The sequence below is a fragment of the Sciurus vulgaris genome, assembly GCF_902686455.1.
Source record: "Sciurus vulgaris genome assembly, chromosome: 14".
Lineage (NCBI taxonomy): Eukaryota > Metazoa > Chordata > Mammalia > Rodentia > Sciuridae > Sciurus > Sciurus vulgaris.
In genome coordinates this window covers 79,754,767-79,772,291 of record NC_136475.1, presented here as the reverse complement: position 1 = coordinate 79,772,291, position 17,525 = coordinate 79,754,767, and the positions used below count along the sequence as shown (strand labels likewise).

Below are 17,525 nucleotides of genomic sequence, written 5' to 3'. Positions count from 1 at the left end.
AAAGGTCAGAAATATATATATATATATATATATATATACATATATATGTATGTGTATATATATATATATATATATATATTTATATATTTAAAATCCAGCTCCTAACAAGGTATAAAATTCAGTCTGAAATTTAGCTTTAAAAACTTACCAGGTATGCAAAGAAGCAGGCAAATGCTTGTAATGTAATGATGAGAAAAATTAGTCAATCAAAAACCAACCCAAAAATTACACAGATGGTAGAATTAGTAGACTTTAAGGTAATTATAAACTATATATTTATTCTGTATATTCAAGAACTAGAAGTATGCTTTACCAGGTTAAGCAGAAGTAAGGAAGATATTTATTTAAAAAAAAATCCAACTTGTAGGAAAGAATACTGGAGAATACCATAGTAAAAAACATCTCATAGATGAGATGGACAGCAGATTAAAAATTACAGTAGAAAAAAAATTAGGGTACTTGAAAACATAATAATGAAAATTGTTGAAGATATATAAAATGAAGATATATGAAAATGAAATCCTAAAAACGACTGAAAAACTGGCAGTTAGCTTCAGATTGACCCTGTAATGCAACAGAATTTGTCAAAATTTTAGCATGCTTTTTAGAGAAATTGACAAGTTTATAATACAATATAAATGAGAATACAAAAGACCTAGAGTAGCCAAAATAATTTTGTAAATGAAAAAAGTTATACAGTAATTATCTAATTTCAAAAATCACCCTAAAGTTACAACAATGAAGAAAATATGGTACTGGTACAAATGTAGACATATAGATCACTAGAAAAGAATTAAGAAGTCCAGATGTAAACTCTTTTAATTTATTTTCAACAGTTATGTCAATGGCTGCTAATAAGCATTTTCCTAAATAAAAAAGGAATGAACTACTGATAAAAGCTACAGAATGATTGAATCTCAAAAATACTATGCTAAGTGAAAGAAGCCAGATGCAAAAGACCACATATGATAATATTCATACGAGTTTTCAGAAAAAGGCAAATCTGTGTAGAGAGACAAAAGCAGATCAGGTTGCCTGGGTCAAGAGGAGGAACTGGATTGCCTGCAAATAGGCACAAGGGAATTTGGGGTATAATGAAAATGCCTAAACTGGATTGTGTTGATAGTTACACAGCTGTATACAGTTACTAAAAATCATTAAATTGTGTAGTTGCATGGGTGAATTTAATGTTTTATAAATTATGTCTCAATAAAAAGGGCTGGGAGGGAGATAAGAGTCCACAAAGAAATGAAGGATTGTCCAATGAAACTTTTTATTTCATTTTTACACATGGAGTTTTCTTACCTAATTTTTTCCATGTTCCTTTTGTTACATAAGTAATCCATCATCTGTGTTCATGTTTTTTTGCACTTAAAAATTCATGTTAGCAAAAAAGTAACAGAAAACAATATCATACATAGTTGTGCTATGCAGTCTCAATGAATGGAAAGCATTCTTCCAAACATGTTTATTTATCTTTTTATTAAGATTTCCTGCCTTATTTTAAGAGAATAATTTTCCCTACTCTGTGAAGAAAATATATCTGAATGTATTGTGACAGATTCTTTTAGGTTTTTTCTTTTATGGTTTTAATTAATTTATAATGTGTTCACATAAATTAATTTTTATTTTCAGGAATGGTTCCTCAAGGTGAGGCCAACTTTGCTCCATCTCTAAGTCCTGGGAGCTCCATGGTGCCAATGCCAATCCCTCCTCCTCAGAGCTCTCTGCTCCAGCAAACTCCACCTGCTTCTGGGTACCAGTCACCAGACATGAAGGCTTGGCAGCAAGGAGCCATAGGAAACAACAAGTAAGGGGTTATTTTTGTATACAAACATCCCTGATTCTCTGTAGCACATCAGAACAATCATGGGCTGATTCTGTTTTTCACAGTCTAAGTAGAAGGTTATTGGCTACTGCTATTCATATACAACGGAAGAAACAATTTTATGTTATCAGCAAAGAAAATTAAGAATTTTTAGTTTAAAGTATCAAATCATTGTTAAGCCAAATTTGTGTATTTTTAATACAGAAAAGTGGTCTAGTGGTCTCCAACCTTGTCTTCTTGCTCCCAGCACACCTGAAGAATGTGGTCAACTCCCATCAGTAACAGTTTCCCTGGCGCAGATATAGAAATGGATAATTTTTTAAAAGTCTCTCTTAGTAAGAACATTCTTAAATCTTACAAACATAAACCAAGACCATCATAATGTTTGAATTCAGAGAGCTGAGTAGTGGGCACAGATCTTACTCTTCCCAGTGTGTTTAAAAGATCGTGTGACAACCACAAAAGGTCCGAAGGCTTCTAGACTCACTCTGCCTTACCCCTTCCTTAATATCTGTATTTTTAGTGGCCTTATCTTACCCATTTTGTTCAGAATTATCTCACTAATGTAATGTCTTTTTTTCTAAATCCTGGCTGCTGAACTTTTCACACATCGCTTGAGTTTTATAAGGATTTTAATTTGGTTGTGTCTTGGTTCTAATGACAGGGAAGCCGTTTAATCTGACAACATAATAAGTAAGACAGTTCAAGTTGAAAATATAAGACCATATTCTCTTAAAGTTCATTGAAAGGTGAGTGAGGAAATCTTTTTGTCAGAGAACTGCAGAACTCTCAGTGAGGACTGTGTATAAATTAGGTATGGAAGGAATCATCTCTGTAACATGCAAGAGGAATGTATTCTAATCCCAACTTCCTAAACTCCCTTTTGATTCCATGTCCATCACTCTACTCCCTTTACAGGCACACTCAGCTCCCTTACCCTGCTCTCCTAATGCTCCTGTACCTGGCAGCTCTCCTTAATTGAGATCCACCTAAGCATTTAAATTCAGCTTGAAGAGTGAGGGCAAGGGTGCAGCTCAGTGGTAGAGTGCTTGTGTAACATGCATGAGGCCCTGAATTCCATCTCCAGCACCAAAAAAAGAGAAAAGAATGGTTTGGGAAAAAGTACAGTTGTGCTGATGGCTCTCACCCCACCTTTTTTACTGCTCCCATTTATAGTTAAGTTCCTTCAAAGACTATACTCTATCCACCTCCTCTCCTCCCACTCCTTGTCAGGAGTCAGGCTTTCATCCATACCATTCTACCTAAAGTGTTCTTGTCAAGGTGGGTTAATGTCCTCTACGATGCCAAGTGCAATGCTTGTCAATAGCATTTGACATATTTGAGCATTTAGCATCTTAAAGTTCTTTTCATTTCATTCATTTAGTTTCTGGAACAACTTTCTCTCTTAAGAAAGGCAGCTGTCCTCACCTTAAGTCTCTTCTGTTGGAGACCATCTTTTGCTGGGAGGTCATCTCCAGTGTTCATTCTAAGACCTCTTCCCCATATCTACTCATTTACTTGATTACTTCATCAAGTAAATTGTCCCTGTATCTGCCTATATGCTTATTACTACCTCTATTTCAGAGGCAAAGCGCTTGCCTAGCACATGCTAGACCTTGGTTAAATCCCAATACCAAAAACAAAAACACTAAGGTGATATTCTCCCTAAAACCTACTCCTCTCCTACTTTTCCCCACTTCAGTAAATGACAACTGAATTCTTCTAATCATTCAAAAGAAAACCTTCTCTCTTTCTCTTATATCCCACATCAAACAAATAAGCAAGTCATAAGCACTTCTTAGCAGCTCTCCCTTCTTAAACTATTCCACTTAACACACTATAATGCAGGCCACCAACACCTTTTTTCTGGACCAGTTCAGTAGCCTCCTGTCCCTGCCTCTACCCTTGCTCTACCATGGCTTAATCTCTACATGGTAGCCAGAGCAGTGCTTTTAAATCATGAGGCAGTATGTTGCACCTTCACTCAGGACTCTCCAGTGGCCCCCAGCTTACTCAAAATACAAAATAGGGCCTGTGAAGCCCTGCATTATCTTGCTCCTGGATACTTCTCTGACTTCATCTGTTATTCTCATCACTCACTCAATTACTCAAGTTTCTGTGTATTCTTTTATGGCTTAGATTTGCCAAGTCCGTGCAATCTCAATACTTTGCATTTTTTTAATCCCTCTGCTAGAATTTTTTTCCCTTTAGTAGATACATGGTTTGCTGGCTGTAACTGCAAGTCTTTCCTTAAATATTATCTTATTAGACACAGACATTAAATGTCACTTTATCACACTTTCTTGGCCATCATTTCTAGTTTGGTGTTTGTTTGTTTGTTTGGGGGTGGGTTGTTTTTCTTTTTTTTTTTCGTTTTGGATTTGGTTTTTGAGACAGGGTTTTGCATGCTACCATACCTAGCTCATCATATCTTAAATAATACCATTTGCCACATTTGGTCCCTCCTTTCTATTCTGTACTTGTTCATCGTAATTAACACCTATATATGATAGTTGATTTTTTATGGTCAGTCTCCAACTAAAATATAAGGATCCTAAGAGCAAGGTCTTTGTTTTCATTTACTTCAGTATCTCCATCCTGTCAAACAGGTGGCACTTCACACGTATTGTAGAAATGAGTGCCAAAACTCCTGCTCCCAAGTTACTACTTAGATTCAGATTAAAATGCGTATGAGAGTTTTTATTGTATTTCAGTAGTTTCTATAAACTCTGATTTTCCCAAATAATTTGGGAAAGAAAATAATCCCATTCGCACTTGCTTTTTTGGTTCATGTGTAGATTATTAGTCAATATAGGCAGTAAATCTTAGCATATTTACTAATAGAAATAGTGGCCACTCATTATCTCTACCACATAGGACAGAGTATCTCAAGGAAGATGACAAACAGCTCTTGCTGCCACATGACCTCAAGTGTCTAGTTGGTAACAGAGTAGGTCAGAGATAATTAAAACATGAAATAATCAGATAACCATTAAGTAGAATGATGTAATGTTAAGAGACAGTATAATGTGATTCTTTTCCATTATCTGGTGGCAAGAGTAAAAAGGGGTTAATCTAGCCTGTGTGTCCTGGAACTGGACTGTTTGTATGCGACACTCATCTGAAGAGAGATTCCTAATGCTTATTAGCATTTTAAAGGCCAAAAAGTCCTATTGTTGAACCTTTTATTCCTCAGACTTTTTGGACCAGACACTCCTTGCTTTTTAATATGTGTAATATCTGTGGAACCCATTCTGGGTCAGGGTCTTCATCTTTCTCTATCTCCCCCATATATCTGGCGCTACCCTGAAAAAACTGTGATCACTTCCACCAGGCAGATAGGAACACAGAGTGAGGGAGAGATCCTGTGAGCATTGGGATTGAGGTGCCAGTAAGCCCAGCTGTCCTTTCCAGGACCTAGGACAGCGACTCAGGCTGCCCACGGACTTCTTGTTCTTCCCTTGATGGGATAAACCAAAATGGAACTATTGGCAGTAGTTTGAATGACGTTAAGCTAATCTATAGTCCCAAATATAAAAATAAATAAATAAATGTGTGTGTGTGTGTGTGTGTGTGTGTGTGTTATACCAGGGATTAAACCCAGAGGTGCTGAACCACACAACCACAGTCCTTTTTTTTTTTTTTTTTTTTTTTTTAATTTGAGACAGTCTTGCTAGTAGCTTAGGGCCACACTAAGTTGTTGAGACTGGCTTTGAATTTGCAATCCTCCTGCCTCAGCCTCCAGAGTCACTGGGATTACAGGCATGCGCTATCATACCTGGGCCAAATATAAATTTGAAAGGAAATTAAGCCCTAAATATTTTTTCAATAAATATGATATCACAGTTCTTGAATTTTCTGCATGCATTGACTTAGATAGCCTTGCACCTTCATAGTGATGATTTGTGTATCAGTTGACAAATGAGCATTGTCTAAGGCAGAAGTGTTCTCATTAGAAAATAAGCATAGATTAATAGATTTTTTTCTTACCTCTAGTTGTAGGAACTCTGCTCCACAAGCATAGTTGTTCAGACATTAATGGTCCACACGCATTATTGAGCATTTCCTAAGAATATCATTTTTTGTGGGCATTTGTATTTTATGATAACTTGGGGGGAGAATTTGCTACTTTTCTTCAGACAATAATATACTGTTTCTTGGTCTGTTAATTTCAGTATGATTACCTAATGTACTGGAAGCTGTAAATGTCAGTACCTCCTGCTTACCACTTGAGAGCTAACAAGGAAAAAAGAAGCCATTATGGGGGAAAGTCACTTTTGGAATCATATTCTCCAGAATTAACAATTCATTTATAATCATAAAATATTTGATATTTTATAGATCTTATGAATGACAAAATTCATATTGTTTTCCATTAGATGTATGTATTTGTATCTGAGAATTTTCAGGGTTCAGTTATAAAGTTTCAAGTTGAATTTACATGGGGTTTATTCCATACTATTCTGCTTACTAATAAAACTGACTTCACATTTGAGATCTTTGGTATAACAACAATCCAGAACTTGACCATGAAGAAGTCAGTAAAACAAGCCATCTGAAAAAATAATTGCCATTGTATTTTGCTTACTAGAAAAGACATGAAGTTGTCTATGTTCAGTCCTGAAGAAATAATTGCAACTTAAAATGAGCTCTTTTCAGTTATTAAACCCATTGAGCAGAGTTCAAAATGTATCTGAATTAGATTCAAACCTGATATATTTTAACAAGATACAGTTTTACATGTTATTTAAGAATATAAAATATTTTCTTTGGAATTATTTTGTCTAATAAAAACAGAATCTAGTTACATTATTCCCATGTTTATGATCAGTGGATGTAATCTGGATTGTTTTTGAGTTAACAGTGTGTTCAATCAAGCTGTCCAGAATCAGCCCACACCTGCACAGCCAGGAGTGTACAACAATATGAGCATCACCGTGTCCATGGCAGGTGGAAACACAAGTGTTCAGAACATGAACCCAATGATGGGCCAGATGCAGATGAGCTCGTTGCAGATGCCAGGAATGAATGCTGTGTGCCCTGAGCAGGTAAGTGGCACAGCTGGCACACTTGCCACACACGTACCACACTATACCACAGTTCGCTGTCCATCAGATATGCTGACAATTACCAGAAATAATCGTGCTTCTTTATTCTTTCTTGTATCTTTTGATCATTATTGGCCCTTAAGATACACAATGGAAATTTTGAGAGATTTTATAAATAAGACATTAGTTTCATGAAATTTTAGTGTTATAAAATGGTGTACACATTGACTTGGAATATCCTATTCTAACACATTTTCTTCATTTCCACCCTTTTAATTCAAAAAGCATTTATTCAGCTTACTATGTATAAAGAAACCTCTGTGAGACATACATATTAACATATAGGAGACACATTGAATAATAGGACCAAACAGTTGTGGAGGAGGTGAACCCCGAGAGGACCATACATGTTTGTATCTGATGAGAGCTACAGTTGACTACTGAGTGGTTAAAAAGAAAAAGACCTGGTCAGGAAAAGCAGTGGGGAAAAGTTGCCTACAAAGAGACAACTCAGGGCTGGAGGTGGTAGGGTGCTTGCCTATCATGCATGAGGCCCAGGGTTTAATCCCCAGCACCACAAAAGAGAGAAAAAGAGAGAGGACTGAAAAAGAAACATTCAGTGTTGGTTATTACAGCATAGTCTATGCAGAAAGAGAGGTTGAAAAGCCCAATGAATGTGAAAGAGATATTTATATTATATTTAGAATAGAATTTATGTGGTAAGGTTCTTGTGGATATTGTATAACTTTTGTGTTTGGAGTTTGTCCTGGAACCTCCTGCAGGTTTTTAGAATGATTAAATTCAAAAATGATATTTAAGAAGATTGTTGGAGTAACTCCCAGTTAGAGTTCTCATTATTCATATAAGCAACAGAAAGTAAACTGTGGTAACTAGGCTACTACCCTGCAGCCATCATGTATGTAAACACTGATTATTTTTTGTATAAAATTTCTTTTTGAGGGCTGGGGTTGTGGCTCAGTGGTAGAGTGCTTGCCTAGCATGTGTGAGGTACATGTGAGGTTCGATTTTCAGCACCACATATAAATAAATGAATAAAATAAAGGTCTATCAACATCTAAAAATTTTTTTTAAATTTCTTTTTGATTGATTATTTTAAATTCCCTATTTTCCAGGAATTATATAGTAAGCCTAAGGAGGTTAGTAGGGACAAAACCAGTAACTTAGTGACCCATATCTTATGGCACATTAAAGGAACTAAATAAGATTGTTTCTTGTCCTTGTTATCTTGTTGCTTTCATTTATTATAATTATTCCTGATCTCCACTAAATTAAAAAATAATAATGAAAACACAAATTGGGTAAAACTATTATATTTAAAGTGAGTTTCTTATATAGTTGGTCTTGCTTTTTTATTCAACTCAACCATTTCTGCTTTTTAATTGGAGTGGTTGATCTGTTTACATTTAATTGCTTATTGGTATAGTGTATCACATCTTGTTTTCTTTGTCCTTTCCTTTGATTTTTGTGTGTGTGATTAAATATTTTTATTCATCTTATCTCTTTTTTGGCTTATTAAGTATATTTAACTGTTTTATTATGGTAGTAGTTGCTTTTGAATCTCTATTCCTTTTCTTTGATGTACCAGTCTGCCTTCAAGTGACACTAATTAACCTCATATATAATATTAAGAACCTCACAATAGTATATTTCCATTTCTCCTCTCCTGTGCTGTGTTGCATTCTTATGATATATACCCCATAATACATGTAATTATTTCTTCTTTAAATGATCAGCTGTATTTTTTCAAATTTAAATAAGAAGTTTTTGTGTGTTTACCCTTGTAGTCATTACCTCCAGTTTCCTTCATTCCTTTGTGTAGTTTTAGACTTCCATATGGTATCATTTTTCTTTTGTTTTACGGTCTTCCTTGCATGTTTATAGTACACATTTCCTGCTGCTGATTCTTTAAGCTTTTGTGTATCTAGAACAAAGTCTTTGTTTTACCTTATTTTTGAAAGTTCTTTCCCCTGAATCCTAATTTGGCAGTTTTTGCTTTCACTACTTTAAAGATTAAAGATGTTACTCTACTACGACCTTCTGATGAGATATCTGCTGTCATTTTTCTTTGTCCCTCTCTATATTATTGGTTTTTTCCCTCTCTGATTTAAAATTTTATCTTCTTATAAGGCATTTAAGCAATTTCATTATGATATGTTTTCATAGGATTTTCTTTGTTTCTCATTCTTGGAGTTCGTTGATTCATGGTGTATAATTTTCATCAAATTTGGGACAGTATTGGTTATTCCTTCTTCATTGTTTTGTCAGCTCCCCTCTTCTCCTTCAAAACCTCATTTCACATGTAGATGTCTTGAAGTTGCCCATAGTCCCCTGGGTTTTGTGGGGGAGGGTGTTCAAATGAAGTTCAGTCGTTCTTTCCTCTGCATGTTTCATATTAGATAGTTCTATTGCTATAGCTTTAAGTTCACTCGTTTTTTTTTTCTTTGGCAATGTCTGTTCTGTTATTTTAGTCCAATGTATTGTATCTCACACATGTGTTATTTTTTGTTGTTATTTTGTTGTTTTGTTTTGTTGTTGGGGGTTGAATGCAGGGGTATATCCTCAGGATATATCCTCTATGTCCTCAGTCCTTTTATTTTTTTATTTTGAGACAGGGTCTCACTAAATTGCCCAGGCTGGCCTCAAACTTGCAATCCTCCAGCCCCAGCCTCCCAAGTAGCTAGAATTATAGGTGTTTTGTCAAGTTTTTTCATGGATTCAGATAGGAAGAATAAATATGATCCCTGTTACTGAATCTTGACTGAAGTGGAAGTCTGTTGCCAATAGACATGTGTGTACATTGAAAGAGAATTAACTTTTTTTGAAGTATAATCTATAAAAACATACAGAAGAGTATATACAACTCAGTGAATTTTTACAAACTGAACACACCTGAGTGACTACCACCAGATCAAGAGACAGAACATCACCAACACCCAGGAGGTTCTTCTCATGTTCCTTGCACACATTCTGCCCGCACCAGGAAAACTGTCTGGATTTAAGACAATGCTGTTGGGCTGGGTTGTGGCTCAGTGCTAGAGCACGTGCCTGGCATGCATGAGGCACTGGGTTTGAGTCTCAGCACCACATATAAATAAATGAAATAATGGTCCATTGACAACTGAAGAGAAAAAAAATTTTTAAACACAGTAAAAATAAAATTGCTAAACTTTTATTTTTCCTGGCTTCCTATTAGGTTTTTTTGTCAGGAGATTTTTTTTCATTGTTTTGTATTGTTTTGTTTGTTTTAATTTCTTCTTATTGTACATAACAGTAGACTGTATTTTGATACATGATACATATGTGGAGTTCAATGTCCCATCCTTTTAGTTGTTCGTGATGTGGAATTACACTGGTTGTGTATTCATATGAGCACATAGGAAAGTAATGTCCCATTCATTCTACTATCTTTCCTTTTCCCATTTCCTCCTTTCCCTTCATTCCTTTTGTCTAATCCAAAGCATTTCTGTTCTTCCCTACCTGCACCACTATGAGTTGGCATTTGCATATCAGAGAGAACATTTGACTTTTGGTTTTTTGGGAATTGGCTTATTTTACTTAGCATGATAGTCTCCAGTTCCATCCATTTACCAGCAAATGCCATAATTTCATTCTTCTTTGTGGCTGAGTAATATTCCTTTGTGTATATATACCATATCTTCTTTATCCATACATAAAGGGCACTTAGGTTGGTTCCATAGTTTAGCTATTGTGAATTGAGCTGCTATAAACATTGATGTGACTGCGTCACTGTAGTATGCTGATTTTAAGTCCTTTGGGTATAAACCAAGGAGTAGGATAGCTGGGTCAAATGGTGGTTCCATTCCAAGTTTTCTAAGGAATCTCCATATTGCTTTCCATTATGTTTGCACCAATTTGCAGTCCCACCACCAATGTATGAGTGTACCTTTTTCCCCGCATCCTTGCCAACATTTATTGTTGTTTGAATTCTTGATAATTACTCTTCTGACTGGAGTGAGATGAAATCTTAGAGTAGTTTAAATTCGCAATTCTCCAGTTGCCACAGATGTTGAACATTTCTTCATGTACTTGTTGATCAATTATTTCTTCTTCTCTGAAGTGTCTGCTCATTTCCTTAGCCCATTTATTGATTGGTTTGTTGTTGTTGTTGTTTGGTGCTAAGTTTTTTGAGCTCTTTATATATCCTGGAGATTAATGCTCTATCTGAGGTGCATGTGGTAAAGATATTCTCCCATTCTGTAGGCTGATGACATGATTCTTTATTTAGAAGAGCCAAAAAACTCCACCAGAAAACTTACAGAAGTAATAAATAAATTCAGCAAAGTAGCAGGATATAAAATCAACACCCATAATTTGAATGCATTCCTATACATCAGTGATGAATCCACTGAAAGAAATCAGGAAAACTACCCCACTCACAATAGCCTCAAAAACGTGAAATATTTGGGACTGAATCTAAAAAGAGGTGAAAGATTTCTACAAAGAAAACTACAGAACACAAAAGAAAGAAATTGAAGAAGACCTTAGAAGATGGAAAGATCTCTCATTAACAGAATAGGCAGAATTAACATTATCAAAATGGCCATACTACCAAAAGTCCTATACAGATTCAATGCAATACCTATTAAAATGCCAGTGACAGTCTTCATAGAAATAGAAAAAGCAGTCATGAAATTCATTTGGAAAAATAAGAGACCCAGAATAACCTTAGCAATCCTTAGCAAGAAAAGCAAAGGAGGCATCACAATAACCAGACCTTAAATTATACTACAGAGCTATAGTAACAAAAACAGCATGATATTGGCACCAAAACAGACATGTAGACCAACGGTACATAATAGAAGACACAGAGACAAACCCACATAAATACAGTTATCTTAGATCTTGCTGATAAGTGGATGAGGACATATAATGGGGGGTGGGAGGGGTTAGCATTAGGGTTAGGGTTAGGTTTAGGGTTAGGGTTAAGGAGGGTGGTAAGAATGGAGGAAGGAAGGACTGTATAGAGGGAAAAGAGGGGTGGGGAGGAAGGGAAAAAAATAACAGAAAGAATCAAACAACATTACCCTATGTAAATTTATGATTACACAAATGGTATGCCTTGACTTCATGTACAAACAGAAACAACATGTATCCCATTTGTTTACAATTAAGAAAAAGGTAATAAATGATCAAAATTAAATAAGCTATATAAAAATTAAAAGGTAAAAAAGTCATATTACACATTAAAGGACTAAATTAATTTGGAACAGAATTGTTTAAAATTCTTCAGTGTCACACTAATTCAGATACCATATTCTGTCCTTGATACCTAAGAACAGATGCAGCAGAACAAAATGTGGGAAAATAAAGTATTTCCAAAGGGGAAAAAAAAAATACAGTTATCTTATACTAGAAAAGGTGCCAAAAATATACATTGGAGAAAAGATAGCCAAATTCAACAAATGGTTCTGGGACAATTGGAAATCCATGTGTACCGAAATGAAATTAAACCCCTATCTCTCACCCTGCACAAAAATCACTCAAAGTGGATCAAGGACATAGGCAATAGACCAGAGACCCTGCACCTAATAGAAGAAAAAATAGGCTCAAATCTACATCATGTCAATCTAGGAACCAACTTCCTTCACAAGACTCCTAAAGCACAAGAAGTAAAATCAAGAATCAACAAATGGGATGGAATCAAACTAAAAAACTTCTTCACAACAAAGGAGATTATTTTTCATTGAAGAATTTGTTCTTCAACTTAAACAACTAGCTTGTAATTTGTTCTTATATTTGTCTTTAATAGATCAACGATCCAGCACTGAGACACACAGGCCTCTACTGCAACCAGCTTTCATCCACTGACCTTCTCAAAACAGAAGCAGATGGAACCCAGGTCAGTAAGAAAATGCTGAGCCCAGAGCTGTCGTACGTACTCTAGGTACACAGGACACTGCGTAGCATGGTGGTTTAAGAGCCTGACCTTGGAAGTCAGGCCTGGGTGTGAGTCCTGGCCGTGCTTTTCTTACCTGTGTCATTGTGGGCATGTTAGAGAACTTTCCTGAGCTGCTGTATGATCACAGAACTAACAAGATACCTGCTTATAGGATTGTTGAGAGGGTTAAATGAGATAAACTTTCATGGATTTAACTAAGTGCTTAGAAAGGTAGGGGAATCACACAGGTGGCCAATCATTGTTATTTTTTCAATAACAATGCTAAAACTCATTTGTAATCAGAATACTCAAAAGACCTCAGTAAGTTCAGACAAAACAGTGCCTGTTGTGTGCTCTGCCTCTTTAGAAGTTTTTCTGAACAACACAAACAAGGTGGTCAAATTTTCTATATTAACCAAAACTTAGAAATTTGGGGTGTTTTAATTTACTTTGGTAATTTTGGTTTAGTCTTTAGTTTCTTTTAACATAGGTATTATGCTACAGATGGAGGTAGAAAACACATATCTTCCTTGCCCTTTGAAATGTGAGAAGAAGAGAAGAAAAAGTTTCATTATAAAATTTATGATTTGCCAGGCACTGTAGTGGGCACTGTATGCTTTATCTCATTTAAGCCTCACTGTAACCCTACAAAGGATATAGTATTCCTTTTCTTCACAGATGAAGAAACTGAACCTGAGAAGGTTTAACTACATGCACTACTTACAAAACTACAATGAGGAGGAGCTAAGGTTCAGACCCAGGTCTTTCTAACACAAAAGTCCATGCTGCATCTGTCATATCAAGCAGAGCCTGTTGAAAGATAAAACATATAGGTACATGCACATAAATTGTCACACAACCAAAGAAGGCAAACTATCAAATTCATGTCAGAAGTTAACAAGAGCATAAGCATTCAAAGAGAGAAGAAATAGGACTGAGGTATACCTCAGTGGAAGAGCTTTTACCTAGCATACACAAGGCCCTGGTTCAATTCCCATCAGTGCAAAGAATAAAGAATATACAAAGAAAAGAAAAGAGAAATGACTGAGATGGTCAGAGAGAATTTACACAGCAGTAGACTGAACTGCACTTGAAGGACAGTTCTCAGGCCAGCAGAAAGAGAAAGGTCTATGTAGTGGTTGTTGGAGGCCAGAATAGGGGATCGATTTAGGTAGAGGGCATGAAGACAGGGAAACAAATATCTTAGCATAGTCCTGGAAAACAGAATCCACTGAAGGTAAAGAATTTGTTATACAAATTTGTAGGAATCAAAATTAGTTCAGTAGATGGGGACAAATTTCCAGATTCCTTGAATACTAAATTGAGTGATCTAGACTTACTCCTGAATAGAATCATCCCTGAAGGTGAACACTGATAAAGCATGCTGATTTAGGCTTTATCTTGGGGTGGAAGAGGTAAAGGAAGGCATGCTGGGCAGCTGGCTCAGCAGGAGAAAGCCCGGGTAGGAGGCTACATCCGGAGTCCGAGCTTTATGAAACAGGACTTCAGTCCTTGGATGGTATAGAGAGGGTATTTTGTAATTCAGAAATGAAGACAGTCTTCATTTACTAGAAGTGTTTGAAAGTCTCTTGCTCACAGAGACATGTACTGTGCAGCATGACAAATTAGTTAAAGCAAAACAACCAAGTTTTAAGTTCCAGAAACTTGGGATAGTATTTGAATTGAAGGAAAAATTATGCCAGAGACTGACATTCAGCTCTTGCCCGATTCTTCTCCCCTAGCAGATCTTCAGCTTCTGTGTCAGGCTTTGCCTTTCTGTGAAAGCATGACAACCTAAGTAGTCCTTGAGTCTGGTCTGAGGCATCCTTTTTTTTTTTTTAAGTAAATGTTTGAAATGGATGAAATGTGCTTTAGAGTTTGGTTTTGTTATTTTAGGTTTTTTATTTCAAAAATAGACTCTAAAAATATTCTTTTACCTCTTTCTAAAGAAGCAGAATTTCTCTCTAGTCTATTTTATCATGCTTTTCAAGAGTATTTTTCAATATTTGGGGACAAAAACATGTTAGACTTTGCCCTATTATTTCCTATTTAGAAATATATAAACATGAAAGTTATGTTGATTTAAAAATAATTGCCTAAGCCAAGTACAGTGGTGCATGTCTGTAATCCCAGTGACTCGAGGCTGAGGCAGGAGGATTGCAAATTCAAGGCCAGCCTTAGCAACTTAGCAAGGCCCTGAACAACTTAGTGAGACCTTGTCTCAAAATAAGAATAAAAAAGGACTGGGGATATGGCTTAGTGATAAAGTGTCCCTGGATTCAATCCTCAGTATCCCCGCCCCCATTTTTTTAAATTGCCTAAAAAAGCACTATAATTCGTACTCATTTGAAGGTTCAGTGGCAGAATCTTCTTTGTTGTAGCCTATCATGACACCTCTATTTGTTCCTGTGTTTTTGTTGTATTTGCCAAACAGAAGGTAGGAGTGAGTTAGGTAGAAATATAGAGACAGACGTACAGTAAAAAAGAAGAAAAACACAAGGAGAGGAGGTCTGGGGGACCAGGGGCCAGCTGTGTTGGGGAGGGGGCTAAACAGAGGAAAGAAAAAGAAAAGAACACAGGGAACAGAGAAGCAGGAAGAGGCTGGTCAGAGGATTGTTCATGGGGGAGAGAGGAGTGCCCAGGTCAAGCCCCAGGAGAATAGGAATGGGCAGTTAAGACAGCAGTTTATTGAGGGCACAGAGGCAGCTAGAGATTAGACTTAGCAGTTGGTGTTTTTTAGATACACGAGAAAAAAACTCCTAAGAAGAAAATTAATGGGAGCAAATGGGGGCAAGAAACAAAATCTGGCAAACTAGGGAAAGAGGAAGATGAGGAGAGAAACAGTGCTAATCTAATCTAACTAGGGATTTAATTCATTAGGCACTACAAAAACCTGTCAGGGACTCTCTGCCTTGTCTGAGAGCAAATGGAGTGGGGATATATATGGATTAGACATTACGGGCTACACTGATACAGAAAGTTGGTAGGACATGAAGGTTGATGGAAAACAACTTTTATTCTATTTAAGATAGAAGGATTTTCAGAGGAGTTGAGTGTAATTGGCATATATTAGTGTTAAATGACCAAAAAACCCCCACACCATTAATCTAATACCTTATGAACCTATTAAACATAAAGCACCAGGTTGCCAAAAGTTGGAGAAACTTAGATGTACTTAGATGCCTTAGAAGGCATTTCCATTCCTGCTCTGGAGCATTCAGAAGTGTGACATCAGCCTTAATCAGTTCTATAAACAACTTTTTAATAAGGCTGGTTGGTAAGACTAACTTCTGGCTTTATTTTCCCAAAAGAAAATACTAGAACTATGAAAATTTAGACATTCTTAAGGAATATATGTATTACTACTGAAAGTAATTAAAGGGAAAATTCACACTATCCTCAGCTAGTAGATTTACTGTTATTTTTAGCTCATGTGTTTAAGGGATTATCTATCAGGAAAAAAGTAAAATATAAAATTGTTCAACTGATAATTTTATTGTAATTCTAAAGCTGATATGTGAGAAGCTATGTAATTATATATTTAGATATCATACAAATCTTCTGGACATTAACTTTAGTAGTGCTGATGTCCTGTTAGTTGTGGTGGTTTATTTTGCTGATACTGGGTTAAAGCCCTTAATTTCTCAGTGACATCATAAAGATTTTTTTTATCCTACTAAAGTCATCTGTACAATACTTTTGAACTAGTTTTCCAAATAGCATGCCATTTTTTAAAAAATCCACCACAGGGTACCATACTCTGAAAGTAGGTTCTTCCCAACCTTGGCAAGATTAACAATGACACTCACTTTCAGTATTGATGGCAACCCTGTAGGGGTTGACATGACCCTTCCAATTTTTATTTTATTTTTAAAGTGTGAACTTTCCAGAACCCTGAGCAAAATGAGTGCAGCGATTTTCTTTTTGTAGGACAAGAAGACAGAAGAGTTCTTCTCTGTGGTGACTACAGACTAGAGGAATGCTCTAGTGAGTTTCCACTTCAAGTAGTACCCACTCATAAGCCGGGGGGGCAGACCCTTCTGTCTAAACACATCTTTTATTTGTGTTCCAGCAGGTGCAACAGGTTCAGGTGTTTGCTGACGTCCAGTGTACAGTGAATCTGGTAGGCGGGGACCCTTACCTGAACCAGCCTGGTCCACTGGGAACTCAAAAACCCACGTCAGGACCACAGACCCCCCAGGCCCAGCAGAAGAGCCTCCTTCAGCAGCTACTGACTGAATAACCACTTTTAAAGGAATGTGAAATTTAAATAATAGACATACAGAGATATACAAATATATTATATATTTTTCTGAGATTTTTGATATCTCAATCTGCAGCCATTCTTCAGGTCGTAGCATTTGGAGCAAAAAAAAAAAAAAAAAAAAAAAAAATGAGAGAGAGAGAAAAGTTCACTTTTGTTGGGAGATTGAGAGATGCTTTCATTTCTTTCTTTGTAAAGGCCTTGGATATTAAAAACAAGGCAGAACAGTTGGACAATCTATTTCTTGAGCCAAATTTAATTATTCTTATTTTTGTAATCAGTCATTGGCTTCTTATCTGGATGAAGGCTTTTGAAGGAGAACCAAAACAACAAGTTCCAAGGGGAAGATGAAGCTCCACCTCGCTGGCTCAGTCCTGACCCTGCCCAGGAAGATGGGCCCATGGGGCTTTGCCTGTGTCCGTCCACCAAAGGCTGTCACGTTCCTCAAATCCAACAGCCCTCCCC

The 17,525-nt window shown here is 36.3% G+C and overlaps 1 protein-coding gene across 6 annotated transcripts in view; it reads left to right on the top strand.

Moving 5' to 3' along the window:
- Window positions 1–17,206, top strand: part of NCOA1 (nuclear receptor coactivator 1) — a 240,545-nt gene extending 223,339 nt beyond the window's left edge. For 3 of the 6 annotated variants that reach the window (XM_079109619.1, XM_079109621.1, XM_079109620.1), the window contains exons 18-21: window positions 1,636–1,810; window positions 6,693–6,876; window positions 12,668–12,757; window positions 16,869–17,206. In XM_079109619.1, coding sequence (XP_078965745.1) covers window positions 1,636–1,810; window positions 6,693–6,876; window positions 12,668–12,757; window positions 16,869–17,039 — 620 coding nt within the window. In that variant the 3' untranslated portion in view covers window positions 17,040–17,206. Of the gene's footprint in view, window positions 1–1,635; window positions 1,811–6,692; window positions 6,877–12,667; window positions 12,758–16,726; window positions 16,784–16,868 lie in introns of all 6 variants that reach the window. The other 3 variants (XM_079109624.1, XM_079109623.1, XM_079109622.1) reach the window with 3 other exon arrangements.
- The last annotated feature ends 319 nt before the right edge of the window (window positions 17,207–17,525 follow it).